Raw genomic sequence first — 16777 nt, forward strand, 5'->3', positions numbered from 1 at the left:
AAATTCAGTGGCTGCCCTTGGTCAATGTTTATCGAAAGAACCTAGTAACTACCGTCAAATTTTATTTTAGGCAGACAGGGAATCCGGGATATATCACATACCACAGAGCATTTTCCGTGACTGAACCTTGGCTTTGTTCATGATCTCAGACAACAGATACAGCCTTCTTTATCACTTTAAACCAGAATTATTCTAGCAGTTACTTCATAGCTACTGATTTTTTTGAAGAAAGGGCCTCCCAGCATTTTCTTCTACCAGGTTTTTCCATCAGAGGTTAATGAGAATATGCTCAGTCAAACCTTTCATTGCCCTGCTGAGGCTTTAGGAAAAAATCCTGTATGGGTGAGCAGGCAGCTTTCAGCGTGCTCACGGCAGGCTCCCGTGCAAGGGCGAGGATATAGGATATGAGAGCTGAAATTCTCTTCCTTGCCTTGACCTTGCTTCGCTTGGCTAAAGAGGGAAAGGAGGTTTTTCAAAGGGATCCCAAGCTGCCTCCATCAATGGCTCTGTTGTTGCTCGGGGAATGAGGCGAGATCATGGAACGTCGGTAATGGCTTTGGCAGACGTCTGCTTCCCCAAAACCACAGCGAATCCTCCAAACAGAAGCCCGGAAGAAAAGATGCCTTAGTCTAGACGGAGGTCACTTTGCTCTAAGATGCTTCAGATATTAATCATAAAAGCTCTGAGGGGCTCTGCTTTTCCATTAGCTAAGCACTGGAGTTTGACTAACGAGTTGAACACGTTGGGTAATTGAGGGCCAGCTTGTGCTGAGGCTGTGTGGGTGCTGAAGCTTCACGTACAATAAGTAAAATGAATCATGGGGTGGAAGGAGTTCCATGTAGCAGAAGCCTGAGTCATCCACAGGATCCCTCAGGAGAAATAGGTGGAAGAGAAGTCACATTTGCCATGTCCTGGCTGCTTCTGTGTGAATGAAAGCACCCACTGCCGTGACAACGGCATCCACAGCAATTGCTAAGGGGTGAATAAAGACACTGAGCTATTGGGGGATAAAAAGTAAAACAGAAGGACAGCTGTATTTTTGTTTCAGGTGAAGCTCTCAGTCTGGCTGTCCCTGTCACTTTGTCCTGCAATAGAAAATAATGTTGCATTTTCTGGGCGGTGGCCGCTGTCATCCCCAGCTCTGCATGTCCATCTTTGTGTGCTTCTCCCAACCCCATCGCTGCTTCAGTTTTGAACAACTTAGCACCACACTGTTGCTTCTACTCCACAAAACCAGGCTGATTTTTCTCATATCCCTATAGGACCGCTGGCAGCTGAAGGGTTCTTTCTCTGCCGGTTTCACTGCAGCAGGATTAAGGCTAAAGGTGATGTGCTAGACATTTTTAAAATGCCATTGTGGAAGTACTTTGCAGTCACAGCTAGCTGTCAACTGTTTAAACTCTTTCCCTCTCTCTCAGCTTTCCTCCTCTTCTTAATCTTTGCTTTATCTCATTAGCAGCTGACGCGACATAGTTTGAGTCAAAAATGACGAGCAGGGTTACTCATAGGGTCATAAACTCCACGACAGGGAGGTCAAAAGGCTTGTGTGAATGCAAGTTGAAAGTCTTTGCCCCCCTCTAACACGCCTGAGAATTCTGCATGTCATACCTTGCATTCACCAGGGGAAACATCATCGTTTTGTAAGCTGCTGGGTTCCTTAGTCCCGTAGCCCACAGCTTGCCCAAGTGATGTTCTCTCTTTGGAATGAGATCAGGGGTTGAGGCATCTGGAATTTTTCTACTGAGAAGCAATGCTGTGGTCAGGTCTTTCCAATAGCTGCAGATATTGCACTGACGGGACAAATTTTCCGCTGAGATTCCAATGGGAGGTGTTTCGGTTTGCCCTTAAGCTGCTTTTAAACCAGGCTTCCCTCAAAAAAAGCCTGGTTTAAGACGACGCATAAAGTTTATGTATTCATTTGCACCTTCCAGTGTTGCGGGGGCAGATGAACCAATTTAAATTCATCAGTTAAGAGGTGACTTAAAGACTCCTTAGGGAAAATTTCTCTGGGACTGCCAAGTGCTGCCAAGATTTAACAGGGAAAGCCAGTAGGTATAAGACAACGTCTGACTTGGTTTTGATGGGGCTCCGGCTCGGAGGGGCTGTGTGAATTGCTATTTGCTCAGATCTGGCCTTGCTTCCTAAAATCTGACAGGCAAAGACTTCACACCCTTTTAAAAGCAACGTGATAGCCCTTTGAGCAGAGTTTATTTTTATTGGACACCATACATGCCTCCATTTCCCAGTTTGGAAATGCTGCAAATAAGTAGTATAGGATGAAATTTTCCATCACCGTAAACCACTTGGCTTCTATATGTACATGCTCAGACAGAGCTTTTCCCATCACAGCCCATATTTTGAGGGTTACCTCATATCTCTTCAAGTCCCTGAGCCTTTCCATTCCCTGCCCTGTTGGGAAGGGGCAGTGCCTGACCCTTGCTTCTGTGAGACAAGTTGCCGGTCACGGGCCGAAGCGAAATATTTCAGTCCAGGGTGAAAAATGGAAGGTGGGAGGCGTGCAGGAAGAGGTTAACCCTTCTACCAGGACCAAGGTTGGGGCAGGTCTGAAATCCATCAGTCTCTTGCTAAAGGGCAGAGAAACTCCTATCGTTTTTGCTCGCTGTTTTCCGCAGTCACTGCAGCTTTTAGCCTTGGGACTTGTTCAAAGGATTATTTCTTGGAGGGTGATGAATGTGCATGGCAGGACGGGCCTTTCATGGGCTGCTGGCTGGTCAGAATTAGCCTGATACCCCTTTAGCTCAGTGGCTGCGTAAACACTGAAGGTCGCTCACCTTTTCAAAACTAGGAGAGCGGTGTTTGCTCGATGCTGACGCGAGCGTAATGACATCAAGCACATTCTACAGGGGGGCTTCTCCCCCTCCTCTTTAAAGCATGCAGCCTAAATACGCAGACAGTTGCTCATTAATGGAGAGAGCAGGGCTCGTGGTTTGGCTCTGTCTGTTATTAGGTGTTTGCCCCTGGGAGCATTAGGAGGGGAAAAGCAGGTACAAATCCTGCTGGCATCACGTCCCTTCTCTCTTCCTGCAACCCCCAGCTCTGTGAGAGTTAAGCTGAAAGGGCAAAACAAAAGCAGTGGCTGGGCTTGGAAATGCTGCATGTGTGTGGCTGAGCATGGCTTAACCCAGCAGTTACACGTGGATGTTGTATGTAAAGGCTGGGGACTCGAGGGTGGTGCTGGACCCGCTTGCTGTGATCCTCCACACAGACATCTGTGCATCTCCTGTTACGGCGGGGCCAAAGTTGTTAAAACAACCCTTGTTTAACTCGAGTTTTGCTTGTGTTCTTTCTTTTTTAGCCCCAGCCTGGAGGAAAAGCTCTAATTCAAATTAGTGGCTTGACATACAACTTGGGTCTAACCATGATGGCAGGGCACATCACCCACTTTAGTGATGGTAGGAATTACGGTGTGGCAGGCAGGATGTGAGCCGTGTCCTGGGAGCTTGAAGTTTGATCATGTTGGATTTAAGAACACAAAGCACATTTGAGAACACAAAGGGGTTTGGGTTGGGACAGAGAGTAAGTGCTCTAAATGTATGCACTGAGCTGCAGTAATTTAAGCTTTGTAAAGTACAACCAAGTGGAACCTGCTGCTGTGGCCAAAGATCCCTGAGCACGTGGGGTCCTGTGCTGTCTGTCTGTCCCAGGTAAGGACCGTGTCTGTTCTGCAGGTGGGGCAGGGCCAGGTTCTAGGAGCCAAGGGGCTCCCCTGAAAGCCCAGCTACGTGGAGGAAAAGAGCTGCGAGCAGAATCTGTGCGTCTAGGCTGGTCCGACCTGCGCTGCTCCTTTTGCTGATGGCAAAATATATAAAGAGCAGGATGAGACGGGTGCAGAGCGTGCAGCGGGGCTGTGGGTTGTTTCTCTTCTTGCAGTTCACAGGAGTCTGAAAGTGGTCGGGCGGGTGGAGTGGACCTGCCTTAGCCTTCCTTCATGCGGTGCCAAGCCTGCAGTTGTAAATGCGTGCGCAGCCTCCAATGTTTTCCTAAGTCTTTGCAGGATGCCAGAAGCTCCAAAATCAAAATGATTTAATGTGTGTTCGCAAAACCATGAGCGAGGAACAGCGTCCGTCTTTTTCAAGCAGCACAGGTACCCACCTCGTGTGGTTCAAACGCAGTGCAGACCCACCTGCCGCTGCCTTACCGGGCTGACCACAGTAACTAACTCCTGCCCTTAATATATTTCGTAAATAAATGCACGGTAGGTTTGGGGTTTTTTTTCACCCTTTCCCCCAAAACATCCTTAACAAAATATTTATTGTCCACCCTCTTCCTCTGCGTGCACACACAGAGGCTTCAAATAGTACAGACTCTAAATATACCAAATTGCTGCAGCCCTTGCGAGTTCACAAATAGATCTAGTACCTGGGCCCAGACCTTCGCTCTGGCCAGACGGTGGGCAGACAAGGTCTTGCTAAACATACCAGGCTGTCCTGCTATTTCTGTCCTTCTCTTCCCTTCTGGGTGTATGTGAAGCATAAAAAAAAAAAAAAAAAAGGAAATCTCTCACTTCAAAGCCCTGTAGCTCAAAGGCTCTGGTTATGCCGGGTTAAAAGTGGGCTGAACTGTATTGTCTGAGCTTCCGAACCAGTGGGAAAGGGGGCTGCTAAGTCTTGCTTGGGAGCTTTCCATTAAGTCGGGCTCTGTGGCTGAGGCCACAGAAAATGCTCCTGCGTGCTGTGCTGGTTCTCACTGGAAGGTGTAAGGAGGAGAGGAGGACAGGGGCATGGTTGTGGGTTGGGACCCAGATAAATCTTCCTCTTATCTAGCTTTTTGCCCTGCAAACGGGCAGAGACTCTCTCTGTGCTGTGGGGAGCTGCAATGTAGGTCACGACCACCTCAGACTTGAGCTCTGAGTCTCGACTGTTTAGTTGTGGAGAACGTTTGACAAGAGTTTATTTTCCTGTTTGTTGTGACAACGGTGTTTTAATGTCTTTCCCCTTGGTGTAAATATTTACTTCTCTAAGCATAAGCCCATGCGTAACATAAATGCTGGTGCTTTGTGTGTCTAGAAGGGGTCTTCAGCATCTCTTCTGGAGCTGACTCCAGATAATATTTCTTTAGAGCTGTAATTTTACAGTGCGTGTGATAGTTCCTAACCTCGTGCCTCCATGGTTTCTTTACGATGGCTCGTGGCGTGTCGGGGTGCTGGGCAGAGAGCTGATGCTTGGAACCGGCGAGGCTGGGAGAGCCCCAAGGCTGGTGCTGGTTTGCAGGTAACCTCTCTGTCTCCCAGCATGGAGCAGCCAACAGCTGCCGCGCTGGGTGCGATGCCGTGGCTCTGTTACGCGAGGCCGCGTTTAGCTAAGCCTGAGAACGGAGTATTCCCTCGTTCTGTTTTGCAGTGCAGAGGTCAGGTAATAAATCTGACTAGCTCGCTTCCTCTGATCCGGATTGGCTTTAAAATAGCTCAGCAGAAAGGAAATGGAGAATTACAAGCTTTGCTTATCGTGAAACCCTCGGGCCGCGATGTGCACGGAACAGAGCAGCATCCTACCCTGAGCTGAGCTCCCGCCTGTGCCCAAGTATCTCCAGGGTTCGGTGCTCCTGCCTTCTCTCACTCCTGTCACCAGCACTTCTTTGCTTTAGTGCTTTCCGTTAGCCTGCTTTGCATCGGCAATCGTGAGGCTGTCACTGAAGCATTTCACAGCCTAGCAAAGGCCTTTTGTCATTTGTAATCTGTGCTGCATTTGCTCCTGGACCCTAATCCTGACATGCGCTCTCATCCCTTACCCTTTTGTACTGCGCAAACCCAGAACAAAAAGTTCTTGCAGTCCAATACGGCGCAATGTCCCCCGGGGACTGCTGTCCCCCTAAAGGCAACCCGTCTTTGTCTTGCAGCATCTATTTCCCCGTGTTTATTTAACAGCTGGGATCTTATTAGTGACTCAGAGACACAGCTCCAGATGTTTAAATCAAAACAGATTCGACCCATTGCTATGTATGTGAAGAGATAGCTTTCTAAAAAAGTCATCTTCAGGGGAAGAGACTTGAGAGCTGAGACTTGACTGGAAGCGAAAGGCTTAAATGCCAGAGAGAAGATGCCTCTGGGATGAGCAAAGTCCTTGTGGAAAGATTTTGTGTTATGTTCTTAATTGGAACAAACAAAAAAAATCAATTCATTTCCTGTCCAAGTTGCAGCCTTGGTGTTTGAGAAGCTGAGAAATCCTGGAGCTTGTAAACGCTTCATTGTAAATGAAAAACGATGATATGAACAGGCTTCTGCATCTAAGGGGCAGTGGGTAGGTCAGGCGTAAAGAAGAGCAGTTTGAGTGGATCTTGGGGAATCTTAAAGCAGGAAAGCAATGAATATAGACCAGCCAAAGGCAGAGAGAGCAGGCAGGCCCCTCGTGTTTGCCAAAGGAAGGATTTGTGGTAAGACGGGCACCTTTGCCTAAGCTGCCTCTTGTACAACCAGCCAGGGCTGGTACCGAATACCTCTGCAGTCCTTAGCACCAGGCATGGTGATGGCTTTTAGGAAAATAAAATTAAAAAAAAAGTGGGTCACACAGAAGCAAGATCCCATTCTATTTCCTTTTCTGCCTGCACGTGAGCAGTTCCTCTGGCCACAGGCACGACACACAGAGCCATCGCTCTTCAGACCCCCCTGCCCCGTGCAGGTCTCCAGCTGGTTTCTTAACGTCGTCAGCACGTGGGCGTGTGTTTAAAGAGAGGGTTGAGATGCTTTTCTAAAGAGCCCCTCTGAAGTCCCAGCTGCCGGGAGCCAGTGGTTCAGACCCGGGGTAGCATCACCAGACCGTGAAGGAGCGATTTCTAGGAACAGGATCTCCTGCCCGGCTCGATCGCTGCATGGCCTGAGGGCTGTCGCAAGAAGGAAGGGGTATCGCTGAGCTTGGGCGGTGGAGGAGGACACAAGCCTGGTGTCCTGGGTGTAATTGCTCTGTCGCCGCAAAACAGATGGCAAAAAGGCGAAAGAAAAACGTTATGAGAGTTGTGTCGGGTTTTGCAATCGGATCCGAAGCCATGGGGGAAGCGTTTGGTTCAGAGAGTGGAAACAAAAGCAGCTGAGGCTCATGTAAAAACTTTCCAAGCCAGGAATCCTTTTGTGAGAGCTCAAAACCAAACCCCTCTCTTTTCGCTGTCTCCGGGCAGGCCCCAGCTTTCTGAAGCTGAGATTCATCGGTTTCGTAACGGAGCGCAGCGCGCTGGCCTGCGGTGGGCTTTTGTGGGGGGGGTTGAAGAAGAGCAGCAGCGCGGGTCTTGGACAAGGCTCTTGGCAAAGAAAGGAATGGGGTGGAGGGGAATATGGCCAGCCCAGAATAGTCTGACATTTCTTTTTTTCTTTTTTTTCTCCTCTTTTTTTCATACTAATTTGTATTGTAGTAATGTTGGAAGACCCAACCGAAGTCACACTTTCTCTTGGGCAAATACAGACGCGAAGCCCTTGCTGCAGAGGCTTTGCCATTCAGAGCAGGTGAGACAGGCTTAGTGTCGTCTTCCCAGAAGCAGTGATGAATTGCAAGCAAAGGAGAGGCTGGAGATCCAGGTCTGATTTACGGCAGTAGCTGGATTCTAAGATGGAGTTTAGAGGGGGACAGAAGAAGGAAAAGGACTGGCACATACATCTCCACAGCTGTTGGCCTAAATAGGTGGAAATTGCAAAAGGCTAGCAGAGAAGGGGAAAACTATTGTGCACGAGCCATGAGAGTTAACTCTTCCTGGGTTTGGTGCCTTCTCCTCCTGGGTTTGGTGCTTTCTCCTTCTGGGTTTTGTGCCTTCTCCTCCTGGGTTTGGTGCCTTCTCCTCCTAGGTTTGGTGCCTTCTCGTTCTGGGTTTGGTGCCTTCTCCTGCTTTGTGGCTAGAAATGCCCAGCAGCATTCTTCCCTTGGTTGCCGACTGCAGGTTGGTGCATGGTTTTCTCCCTCCCTGCTTTGTGTTCTTCAACCTCAGGCTGAGCCAACTGTGTCCAGTCAGCTTTGGGGCTTGGGCCTCTCTTTCACTAGTCATAATCTGGGGTGCAATCAACCCAGTTTGACTTCCTTGAGGTTTTATTGCTCTTTGGTGAGTGGCTCCTGAAATATTGCTGAAGGCGCTACTTTATGGTTGACAGCTGAGGGGTGGGAGCTTGGCAGACGTGCACTCAGGTTCTGAGCTGGTTGCAGGTACCTGCTTTGTGATCCTCAGACACCCTTCAGAAGATTTACCAGGCGACCTTGTAGCTTTGGTGTGTGGCTCTAACGTGAGCATGAGTTAAGCTTTCAGAGATGAGGTTTCCTTGCTGATGTGACAGCTTGTTGTAGGTGTTTGTCTCCACGTGGACTTAAAGGGTGATTTTAAAAAGTCTGCTTTAGCTATTAGATATTGTTTGCTTCTAGTTTTTATGTGGAGTCTGTTTTCACTATTAGCTGCTCTACACGCTGGGGTTGGAAGGTAAAATATGTTTGCCTATATTGGCATTATGGAATTCTCTGCAGCGAAAGGAAACCTCTGGAATGTGCAAACAGGTACCAGGAGAAAGCTCTCAGCTGTCCTTTCTCTTTGAGAAACCCACAGTGTACTTGTCTCGATCCTTTGGGTTTTAATCTTTGAAAATAAAGGTGAGGTCTGCAGCGTGTTGAATTCTTCTTGAGTGTTTTTCTCTTTGTTCAGGCTCGGTGCAAACCCTTGAGTTGCTCTATTGATAATTCTCTAAACCTACTCTCTGTGAGTAGAAAGGGGAAAGGGACGTGGATTGGTTTTGCTCTCAGGCAGACCATGAAAATGTCATTGCCTGCTGGTCTGCTATAGCTATCTGAAAATCGAAATACCCTCGAGGGGATGAAACGATGGCTTATTTCTGGCTAGTCTGCTCACTTTTTTTTTAACTTCCTTGGCAAATACAGGTAAAAAAAAGTATTCCAAAAGAGTTGGCCTCATTTAAGAGTCCCAAGTCAGAGCAGGATTTGGTTTTGTGCCTATGCCAGCATCTCCGGGGGAAGAGAGATGTGGGGGGGACCTTCATACCCGAGGCTGCAGTGCCTGAGATGTCACTGGTTCTGACAGTGTTTTTTCAAATCCACAAGCAAGACATTCAATTTGCACCCTCTTTTTCATTTCTGTAAAATGACCAGCAAGGCCAACCCGGTCCATTGAGTGGAGAAAACATTCCCAGCCCCACAGCCTGGAAGTAGAAAACGTGGCATCTCGAGTCCTAGACTGGGTCACGGGTCCCTCGCTAGGTCAGGATCCTTTACTGGGACTCGTGTCACCACTCCTGCAGCTCTTCTGCGCACAGATGTCGCAACCTGTTTTTATTTGCTAAGCTGCTGAACTAACTGCAGAAATAACAGGCAAATCATCAGGTCCCCAGCAGCATTCCCAAGCTTTCCACTCCTCAAGAGCTTTTTATTTTTTTTCCTACTTTGTGATGTCTCTCTCTCCCCTTCTCTGACTCACTGGTTTATTTCTTTGCTTCTTGCTCTGATATCATAAATCCCAGCAAGGCATACACAAATCCGCCCGGGTTTTTTTGAACATTCAAATACACCCTCTGGCTTGGAAAGTCTGTGAGATACAGGCGCTCAGAAGCTGCAGGAATACAGCAGGGAAGAGCTTGCTGCATGTCGCCCTGTTCGGATGCTCTTCCCTCAGCATCTGTTACTGGCAGCTGCTAGACACAGGCTGGATATCTTGGTTTTTGTGCAGTGCAGCTCCTGCTAGGTTGGTGGAGTGGGAAGAAGGGGAAAAAAAACCCCAAACCCCACGTGTGCATGATGAGAATGTGAGTGCTTTAGAGCTAGGGGGTTTAGCTGCAGGAGGGATCTTCACCTGGAGGTTATGGCTGAGCCCTCAGGATGCTGGATGTGATTTCCAGCCCTTTGGAGAAGCGGTTTGCTCTCTCTGCACTTTATTTCTCGATCTGCACAAGGAGGCTGAGGATCCCTTTCTCTCACCCTTGGAGTGCTCTGTTTGCGTTGGACGCTTTTCAGATTTGTCACCACCTCCCATCTGTGTGAAAGACCTCTGGTGGTGCAGTAGTGAGAATCGCGATTCGTTAACGATGACGAATAAGTGCACATAACGGCTCTGCCGGGAGCATCAGGCAGATGTTCAGCATCTGGAATGACACTTGATGTGATTCAAACGGGGCTAGCAGCTGCTGTCAGCTTCCTCGCAAAGCACAGGCACCTCGATGGTCATTCCTGAATGTGAAATCACATTTTGTTCCTCCTGCCTCGTTCCGAGGACCGGCTGCAGCCTCCAGCCTGTCTAAATTCAAGCGAAATGGAAGTGGCTGTCAAGTGAGAACACGCGGGTGGGTTTTAGCACGTTGCTGATGTCAGGTCTGGTCAGGGAAAATGTTCCATTTCGATTACTTTAATATGCAGTAGGGCTGGTACTGACGTAGCTGCATGTAGCAAACATACTCAGGGCTTTATATAGGCTGGATATATCCACAGTCACAGATGGAAAAACTCACTTTAGGCTCTCACCCACTTTTCTCAGCTCTCAATGCAAATTTTCTCATTAGTTACTATCTTTCTGTGGGCTTTTTCCAGTGCAGTTTTAAGTTTTCGCACTCTGTCCTTTGGGTGAATCATTTTAATGAGCTTTTATTAAAAACACTTTTAGATCTGCGTCGGACAAAGCTATTTCCAAACATATTTAAGGCTTGATTACCTCTTGTTTCCTGGGGAAGGAACTAAAGCAAGGTAAAGAGAGAGAAATAAGGTGCTTTGTCAGGCAGCACTGGCCTGCAGCTCCAGGTAATCGTGCTTTCTCCATCAAGTGAGGAACTGGAAACATTTCATAAACTGCACCAGGGCAAAAGTGAGTTACAGGCTTTGGAAACCAGCCTGGGGATGTCTTCAGTGCACAGAGGCTCTGATACTCTCCTGACAGCGCTTAGTCAAAATCTAGGTGGTATTTCAGGAGAATTTGCCGAATTCAGGAGCTCTTTGTATTGCAAATGGATTTCTCAGGAGGTGTACAGGCTTGCTCTTGCACCACACCCTTTGTCTGATCACCTTAAAGTGTTTCAGGTGTGACAAACTTGCCTTTTGTTGTGGTTAATTTTAATCCTTGATGGCTACAAGAGCTTTCAAAACCTAAGTCCAGACTGGGAGCCTTGGATGAGTAGCACTGTCCTGGGTAAATCCAAGTCCTATTTTCCAGGGGAATCAGGGATCTGATTTGCTCTTTGGTGATAAATGTAGACAGTTTAAAAAAAAAAAAAGGGGGGTGGGAGAGGAAGAAGAAAAGAAAAGGGAGGGGGAAAAAAAAGCCTGAAGTGATGTGCCCAAGGTGATGTGGGCAGAGCAGTAGCAGAGCTCTTCCTCGGCCGCTGATTTCCCTGTGCCCGGGGTCTGTTGTTGCATCGGTGTCGGTGAATGAAGCATCCTGGGAACGGATGCGCCGGTGGCGTTTGCAGGACCCTGCACGTCCGACTGACCTCCGTGACTTCGCCACCTCCGTGTGCTGCCGATGGGTAACCAGGGGCTCGTGTCTCTTTAGAGCTCTGGGCTTTTTTTCTTTTCCAAGCGATTGAATTTGAGCACGGGGAGGGGAGGATTCCTCAGCTCTGATGTAACCGTTAGCAGAACCACGTGGCTTCATACATTTTTGACAAGAAGAGGCCTCCTGGAAGCAAGTTATAAAATTTTCAGTAGCTCTTTTGTCATTGCTTGCCACAGCGGATATTTTCCAGTCAGCTTTTGCTTTTGGGCTCGGGTCCCCGCGAGGCTGGTTTGCGCAGTGGCCTCACGTAGGCTCCAAATGTGAAATCCATTCAACCTCCGTGACTCATTTGCTGTCCCAAGGAGCGGAGGAGGAGGAACCCGGCTCGGGGAAGCGATGAAACGCCGGCGTCGGCACGTCGGGGTCCCGGGCTGGGTGGGGAGGGACGTCCAGCGACTCGCTAAGAGCCCCGACCTCCTCCCCTGCCAGGGCCCCCGCTGCCCTGCACCCCACCAGAGCTAAGGTGGCCCCAGCAACGCTCAGCTCGGTTCACATCCATAGTAGCTGAGATTAAATTAAGGTCACCGTGCTTCCGAAACAATGAACTCGAGGAACAAAAGAGGTTTGTTACGTAGCCATTTGTAAAATAATGCGCTTTTTGTCGTTGTTGTTGTCTTACCAAGAAAAACATCCTCTTCTGCGCGATGGATTTGCCCAAGGTGGAAAAAGGTTGGTTTCCCTGTTGTGTCTTTTCCTAAACAGTTCTTCCTTTCTGCCTTTCTCATAACCCTGAGCAGAACCGGTTTCAGTTGCCCACCTCGAAGCGACACGAGTTTCCTTGCAAGGCAGCATCATTCGCGTTTCTTTTCTGCTCACAGAACATGAACATCCAGGTGGAGGACATAAGGATCCGCGCCATCCTCGCCACCTACCGCAAGCGGGTGCCCGTCACGGAGGGTTACGTGGAGGTGAAGGATGAAGGGACCTGGAAGCAGATCTGCGACAAGCACTGGACCATGAAGAATTCCCGTGTCGTCTGCGGCATGTTTGGATTTCCAAGCGAGAGGAAATACAACATCAACGTCTACAAGTAAGACCAGAGCTTTGTATGAAACACAAGCGTGTTTCTTTGAACACTCGGGGCCTTGTTCAGAAATGCAAATTGTCAAATGACACTGGAGACCTTGAGGGAGAAAAACCTCCCACCGCTTCATTCCTTCAGATCAGGTTTTCCTTCGGTGTGAGGATTTGAAATGTCAAGCATTTCCTGTGCAGACAGGGGAGTTGTTTGATCCTCACCGTTCTGGCTGAAGACCTGGTGCAGCATCACTTGATTGGTCCTATAATAGATGTGGACAGTCAGCCCAAGAAATCTCTTCTTTTTTAAATTTCCCCAGCTATAGGATTGCCATTTCCTCCACCAGTGAGGATGCTTGTGCATCTGAGATGGTGCCTGCAGGATGCAGTTTGGGGCAGTTGTGACTTCGACGCTGCTTTTTCTTCCTGTAACTGTAGATTGCTTTAAAATGAGGGAAGAAAACAGCGATCCATAGGGAGAACACAGTGTTTTTCAGAGCTGTAAGCTGATCGGTTCAGGCTGCGTTTCCTGTTTCTTGAGAGCCAGGAGCTCTGGTCTTTTTTGTTGTCATCACTTCAGCTTGCGTTTTGTCACCAGCCTTCATCACAGACTTGCTTCTTCCTACACCATTCCCTAGAAATAACACCCTAAAGCAGATGCAAAATAGTTTCAGTGAAATCCTGTCTCGTTTCTTTCCTACGCTGTGACCTATGGAGCGGGAAAGCGTCAACCGGTTAGGAGGAGAACTGAATTCTCCAGGCAGGAGTTGTGGTTTTCCTGCCTTGCTCCTTCTGGCCTGTGCGATTGCTATTTCTGAAAGCTCCCTCTGGAACTGGCTGGCCACGTTTCACTCCTTTCATTAGCATGACCGTGATCAATTGAAGGAGGTCCTTGGGTTGGAATAGTGTAAAGCCGCATAGCAGCACAAAGAATATCAAATAAATAACCCAAATGGAATTCTGTTTTCAGGCTTCCCAGGGAGATGAGCAGTGAATTAATAACTCCTGCCAGGCGGTCTCATGTTTTGCCCTGGACACCAGTTAGAGGAGCGTTTGCTCCCATCACTGCAGTGTGTCTCCCTCAGACTCAGCTCTTGAGATTCCCCATCCCCTGCATCAGGGCAGGAGGGCAGAATAAATGACTTCTAGCAAGACGAAGTGGACTTTTCCTGCTTCTCAGTTGCCGTGTTTCCAAGAAAAGCATTAACTTTAGCAGCTGGAGCCATCTGCCTTAAATAAAAGGGTGCTTGGTAATTGTCCTGTCTCTTGCAATATACACGCAGAGATGGAAAAAACTGAGGTCCGGTCGCTCAGCATAATATTCAGCAACGTTGAAAATGATGTTCACCGGAGCGGGAGTGATGCTTATGCAGTGCTTACAGATCCCAGGCTTGGGGATGTCTGCTACCGAGCCAGCCTTAAGTAGCCTCAGTGCCCTAATATCTCCCTCACCTTTGCTGGTTTTTGACGAGCACCAACAGCTCGCTGGGTTCCTGCACCCACAGGAGGGCGGTTTGGAAAACGTGCTGAATGTTATCCCGGGTTGGAAGAAGACGAGATGTTGTTTTATTGGAGGGAAGAGGCTTGTAAAACTTTGTCAGCTAGACAGTTTTGTGCGGTCAGCATAATTTAAAAAGCTGTGTTCTTTCTTGGGGCATGTGCCTTTGTATTTTGTGTTCCTGGCATCACGTACAACCAGTGTTGCTGGTCATCTTCTCAATTCCAGGCTGGGTACCTCACAAGTGATCTTTGCCTCACGATCAAGGTACTGGAAAGACTCTGCTGCTGGGAAAGGGGCTGGAATTGGGGGTTTTCTGGCTGGGGTTGGGGCAAGTGCCCCCTGCCCACATCCCCACCAGCCCCACTCCCCACAAACTGCAGCTTCGCCTGCTGAGCTGGCTGATGCTCCGCTCTGCTCCTGCACAATGGTGAGAGGTGAAATGATTTGCAGATGGATCTCGCTCGAAAGAAAACAACTTAGTTCACTGTTGTCCCGGTGCCAGGGTTTTTATTCCTGAATGTAACTTCGACTCTGCAGCTGACAGCACGATTTATGTTAGGAAATGAAACAAATCTCAATGTTGTTTCCATGTTCTTGTTCATTCTTCAAAGTGGTTTTATATAGGCACCACTTGCTAACTCCTCCTCCCAATTCCTGCTCTGGCTAAGAAAGCAGAGTAGAATTAAATGCCTTTTGCTGATGGGGAGGGTGGGAGTCTGTGACCTGAGATGCCTGAGGCAGGGAGATTGATCCGATGCCTTCTCGAGACCTTACAACTTTGTGACTTTTCAAAGAAAAGGATGGAGAAGCTCAGCAGTTCCGGGATAATTCGTTCAGTGTCAGCCCAAACAGCGTCTCCCAGTTTAACCAGTCTGCTCATAGCATTATAAATCCTGTCAGATGTGCAGGGCAGTGAATAACTACAAGTAGAAATCCTCATGGTTTGGGTTGTCCCTAGCAAAGCCAGGAACGTGGGGCTTTGGCAAGTTTGGCTTCTCTTCTGTCCCCCTGAGGCTAAAGACAGCAAACTTATGTGATGAAGGTTCATCTCTCCTCACCAGTAGAAATGATTTGGACTCCAGCTTGACCTGGAATTGGCTAACCTCTCACAGCGTGACTGTTCACTCACACCTCTGATCTAAGCAGCATCGCCCTTGGCTAATACCAAGGCCAGTGCGAGCTGGGTTTCACCTCTTCTGTGCTAAAAAGGAAATAACAAGAATGCCCTGAGTTTCTATCTTTAAAGATCATCCGTATTCTACTTTTTTTTTTAATAGATATGTTTGGTCTAGGGAAACGAGGTGAGGCTTTCTCTGGCTATTTCTCCCCAGCCTACCAAGGGCCGTTAATACCAACCAGATGTCAATGCCTCATGAAATTTCCAGGATGAGGTCATTGTTTGCTATTATAAGGCATCCTCGTAATTACTTCTCTAAGACAGGCTGTGTTTCTTGTCTGCTTTGGAGTTCAAGGGCCCTCTGTGAGAATATTCCTTCAGGCTCTCACCTCCATACTGGCTGAAAGGGTGGTGGCCCAGAGCTGGCTCATGCTGGGAAAGGATGGAGTAACTTTGCAGTAGTTGAATTAAAAGGAAGAAAACTCTAAAAGCTTTGATGCAAATCAAAGCAGCTATTTTAGCTGAGAAGCTGCTGGCATTTTCTGCCTGCATCCTCCAGGTTTTTACTTTTTTTTTTTTAGAAAAAAATTTATTCTCCCGCACAGCCTTTACTCCCCACCGTGTGATGCAACTGCATCTCTGTCTCCAGCCTGGCTGTATTTGCCCTAACCTCAACCCAGAGAAATTTGGTTCCAGGAAGGATTAGTCAGTGGCTGTGAGCCTGGACAACTGCTGAGCTTGTCAGCAAAGCTTAGCAAGAGGAAGGGGAGAAGGTAGTTCTCCCAAGCATCTGAAATGGTGCAAATTAGCCCACAAGGGCATCAGTTGGGAAAACCTTGACCTCTGTCCAGTTTAGCTTCAAACCAACAACCTATGAAAGTCTCTTTGTCCCTTTACCAGGCCCTGCTCAGGCTCTCCGTCCCGCAGGGACACGCTACAGTTAATCAGAGTTGGGGATGTTTCTCCCAATGAGTTCCACCCACCTTGCCACGCCAGTTATGGCAGCTAAGCCTTGTGCCACCAGGGCTGCGTGGCAGCCAGTCCTGGAGCGAGGAGCAGCCCGGGGATCTTGCAGAGCCACGTCGAGATCACAGCAGGGCGTTGGCTCCTTGGTGCCTTATTTTGTATTTTTTAACTCCTAACATCTCCCTTTTGATAATGATCCAACCTCTATTTTCCTGTCATTGACTATTTTAGCTCCAATCCAGCCTTGCAAAGCAGTTAAGCTGAAGATTTACTTTTCTCATTTATCACACGTGCCCCTTCCCCCTGGAGCGCCTCCAGGCAAGTACTACAGCTCGGGAGCAAGAAGCAGAAACTGCTGCCAATCTCCTCTGCTGTGAACATGTCATCAAGGGAATTGCTCGTGCTCTCGGAAATTGCTTTCGGGCTCACGGTTGTTAACGCCGCAGCTTTCGGAGGTGCCGGAGAGCCGTGGCTTTTTCCCGGTGTGCTGTCTTCCCACAGCTCGTAGGTGATGGCCAGCAAAGAGAACGGCTCGTTCGTGGAAAGGTCCCCAGTCCAAACTCGGCAGCTTTTTTGCTGGTAGAAGCAGGCCCTGTTCGTGCACTGCCTTTCGCATCCGCTGATCTCTGACCCCTACGTAACCTCAGGATCTCTTGTGTGTCTCTCCTGCCGGCGCTTGCTCGAGCTGCACTGCTCATTCCTGC

The 16777-nt window shown here is 48.5% G+C and overlaps 1 protein-coding gene across 1 annotated transcript in view; it reads left to right on the forward strand.

Moving 5' to 3' along the window:
• The window catches only part of LOXL2 (lysyl oxidase-like 2), a 35223-nt gene that overhangs the window by 3664 nt on the left and 14782 nt on the right, over nt 1–16777 (forward strand). The window contains exon 3 of the mRNA XM_009877453.1: nt 12291–12502. Within this exon, the coding sequence (XP_009875755.1) occupies nt 12291–12502 (212 nt within the window). The remainder of the gene's footprint in view (nt 1–12290; nt 12503–16777) is intronic.

The sequence above is a fragment of the Apaloderma vittatum genome, unplaced genomic scaffold (assembly GCF_000703405.1).
Source record: "Apaloderma vittatum isolate BGI_N311 unplaced genomic scaffold, ASM70340v1 scaffold1861, whole genome shotgun sequence".
NCBI lineage: Eukaryota > Metazoa > Chordata > Aves > Trogoniformes > Trogonidae > Apaloderma > Apaloderma vittatum.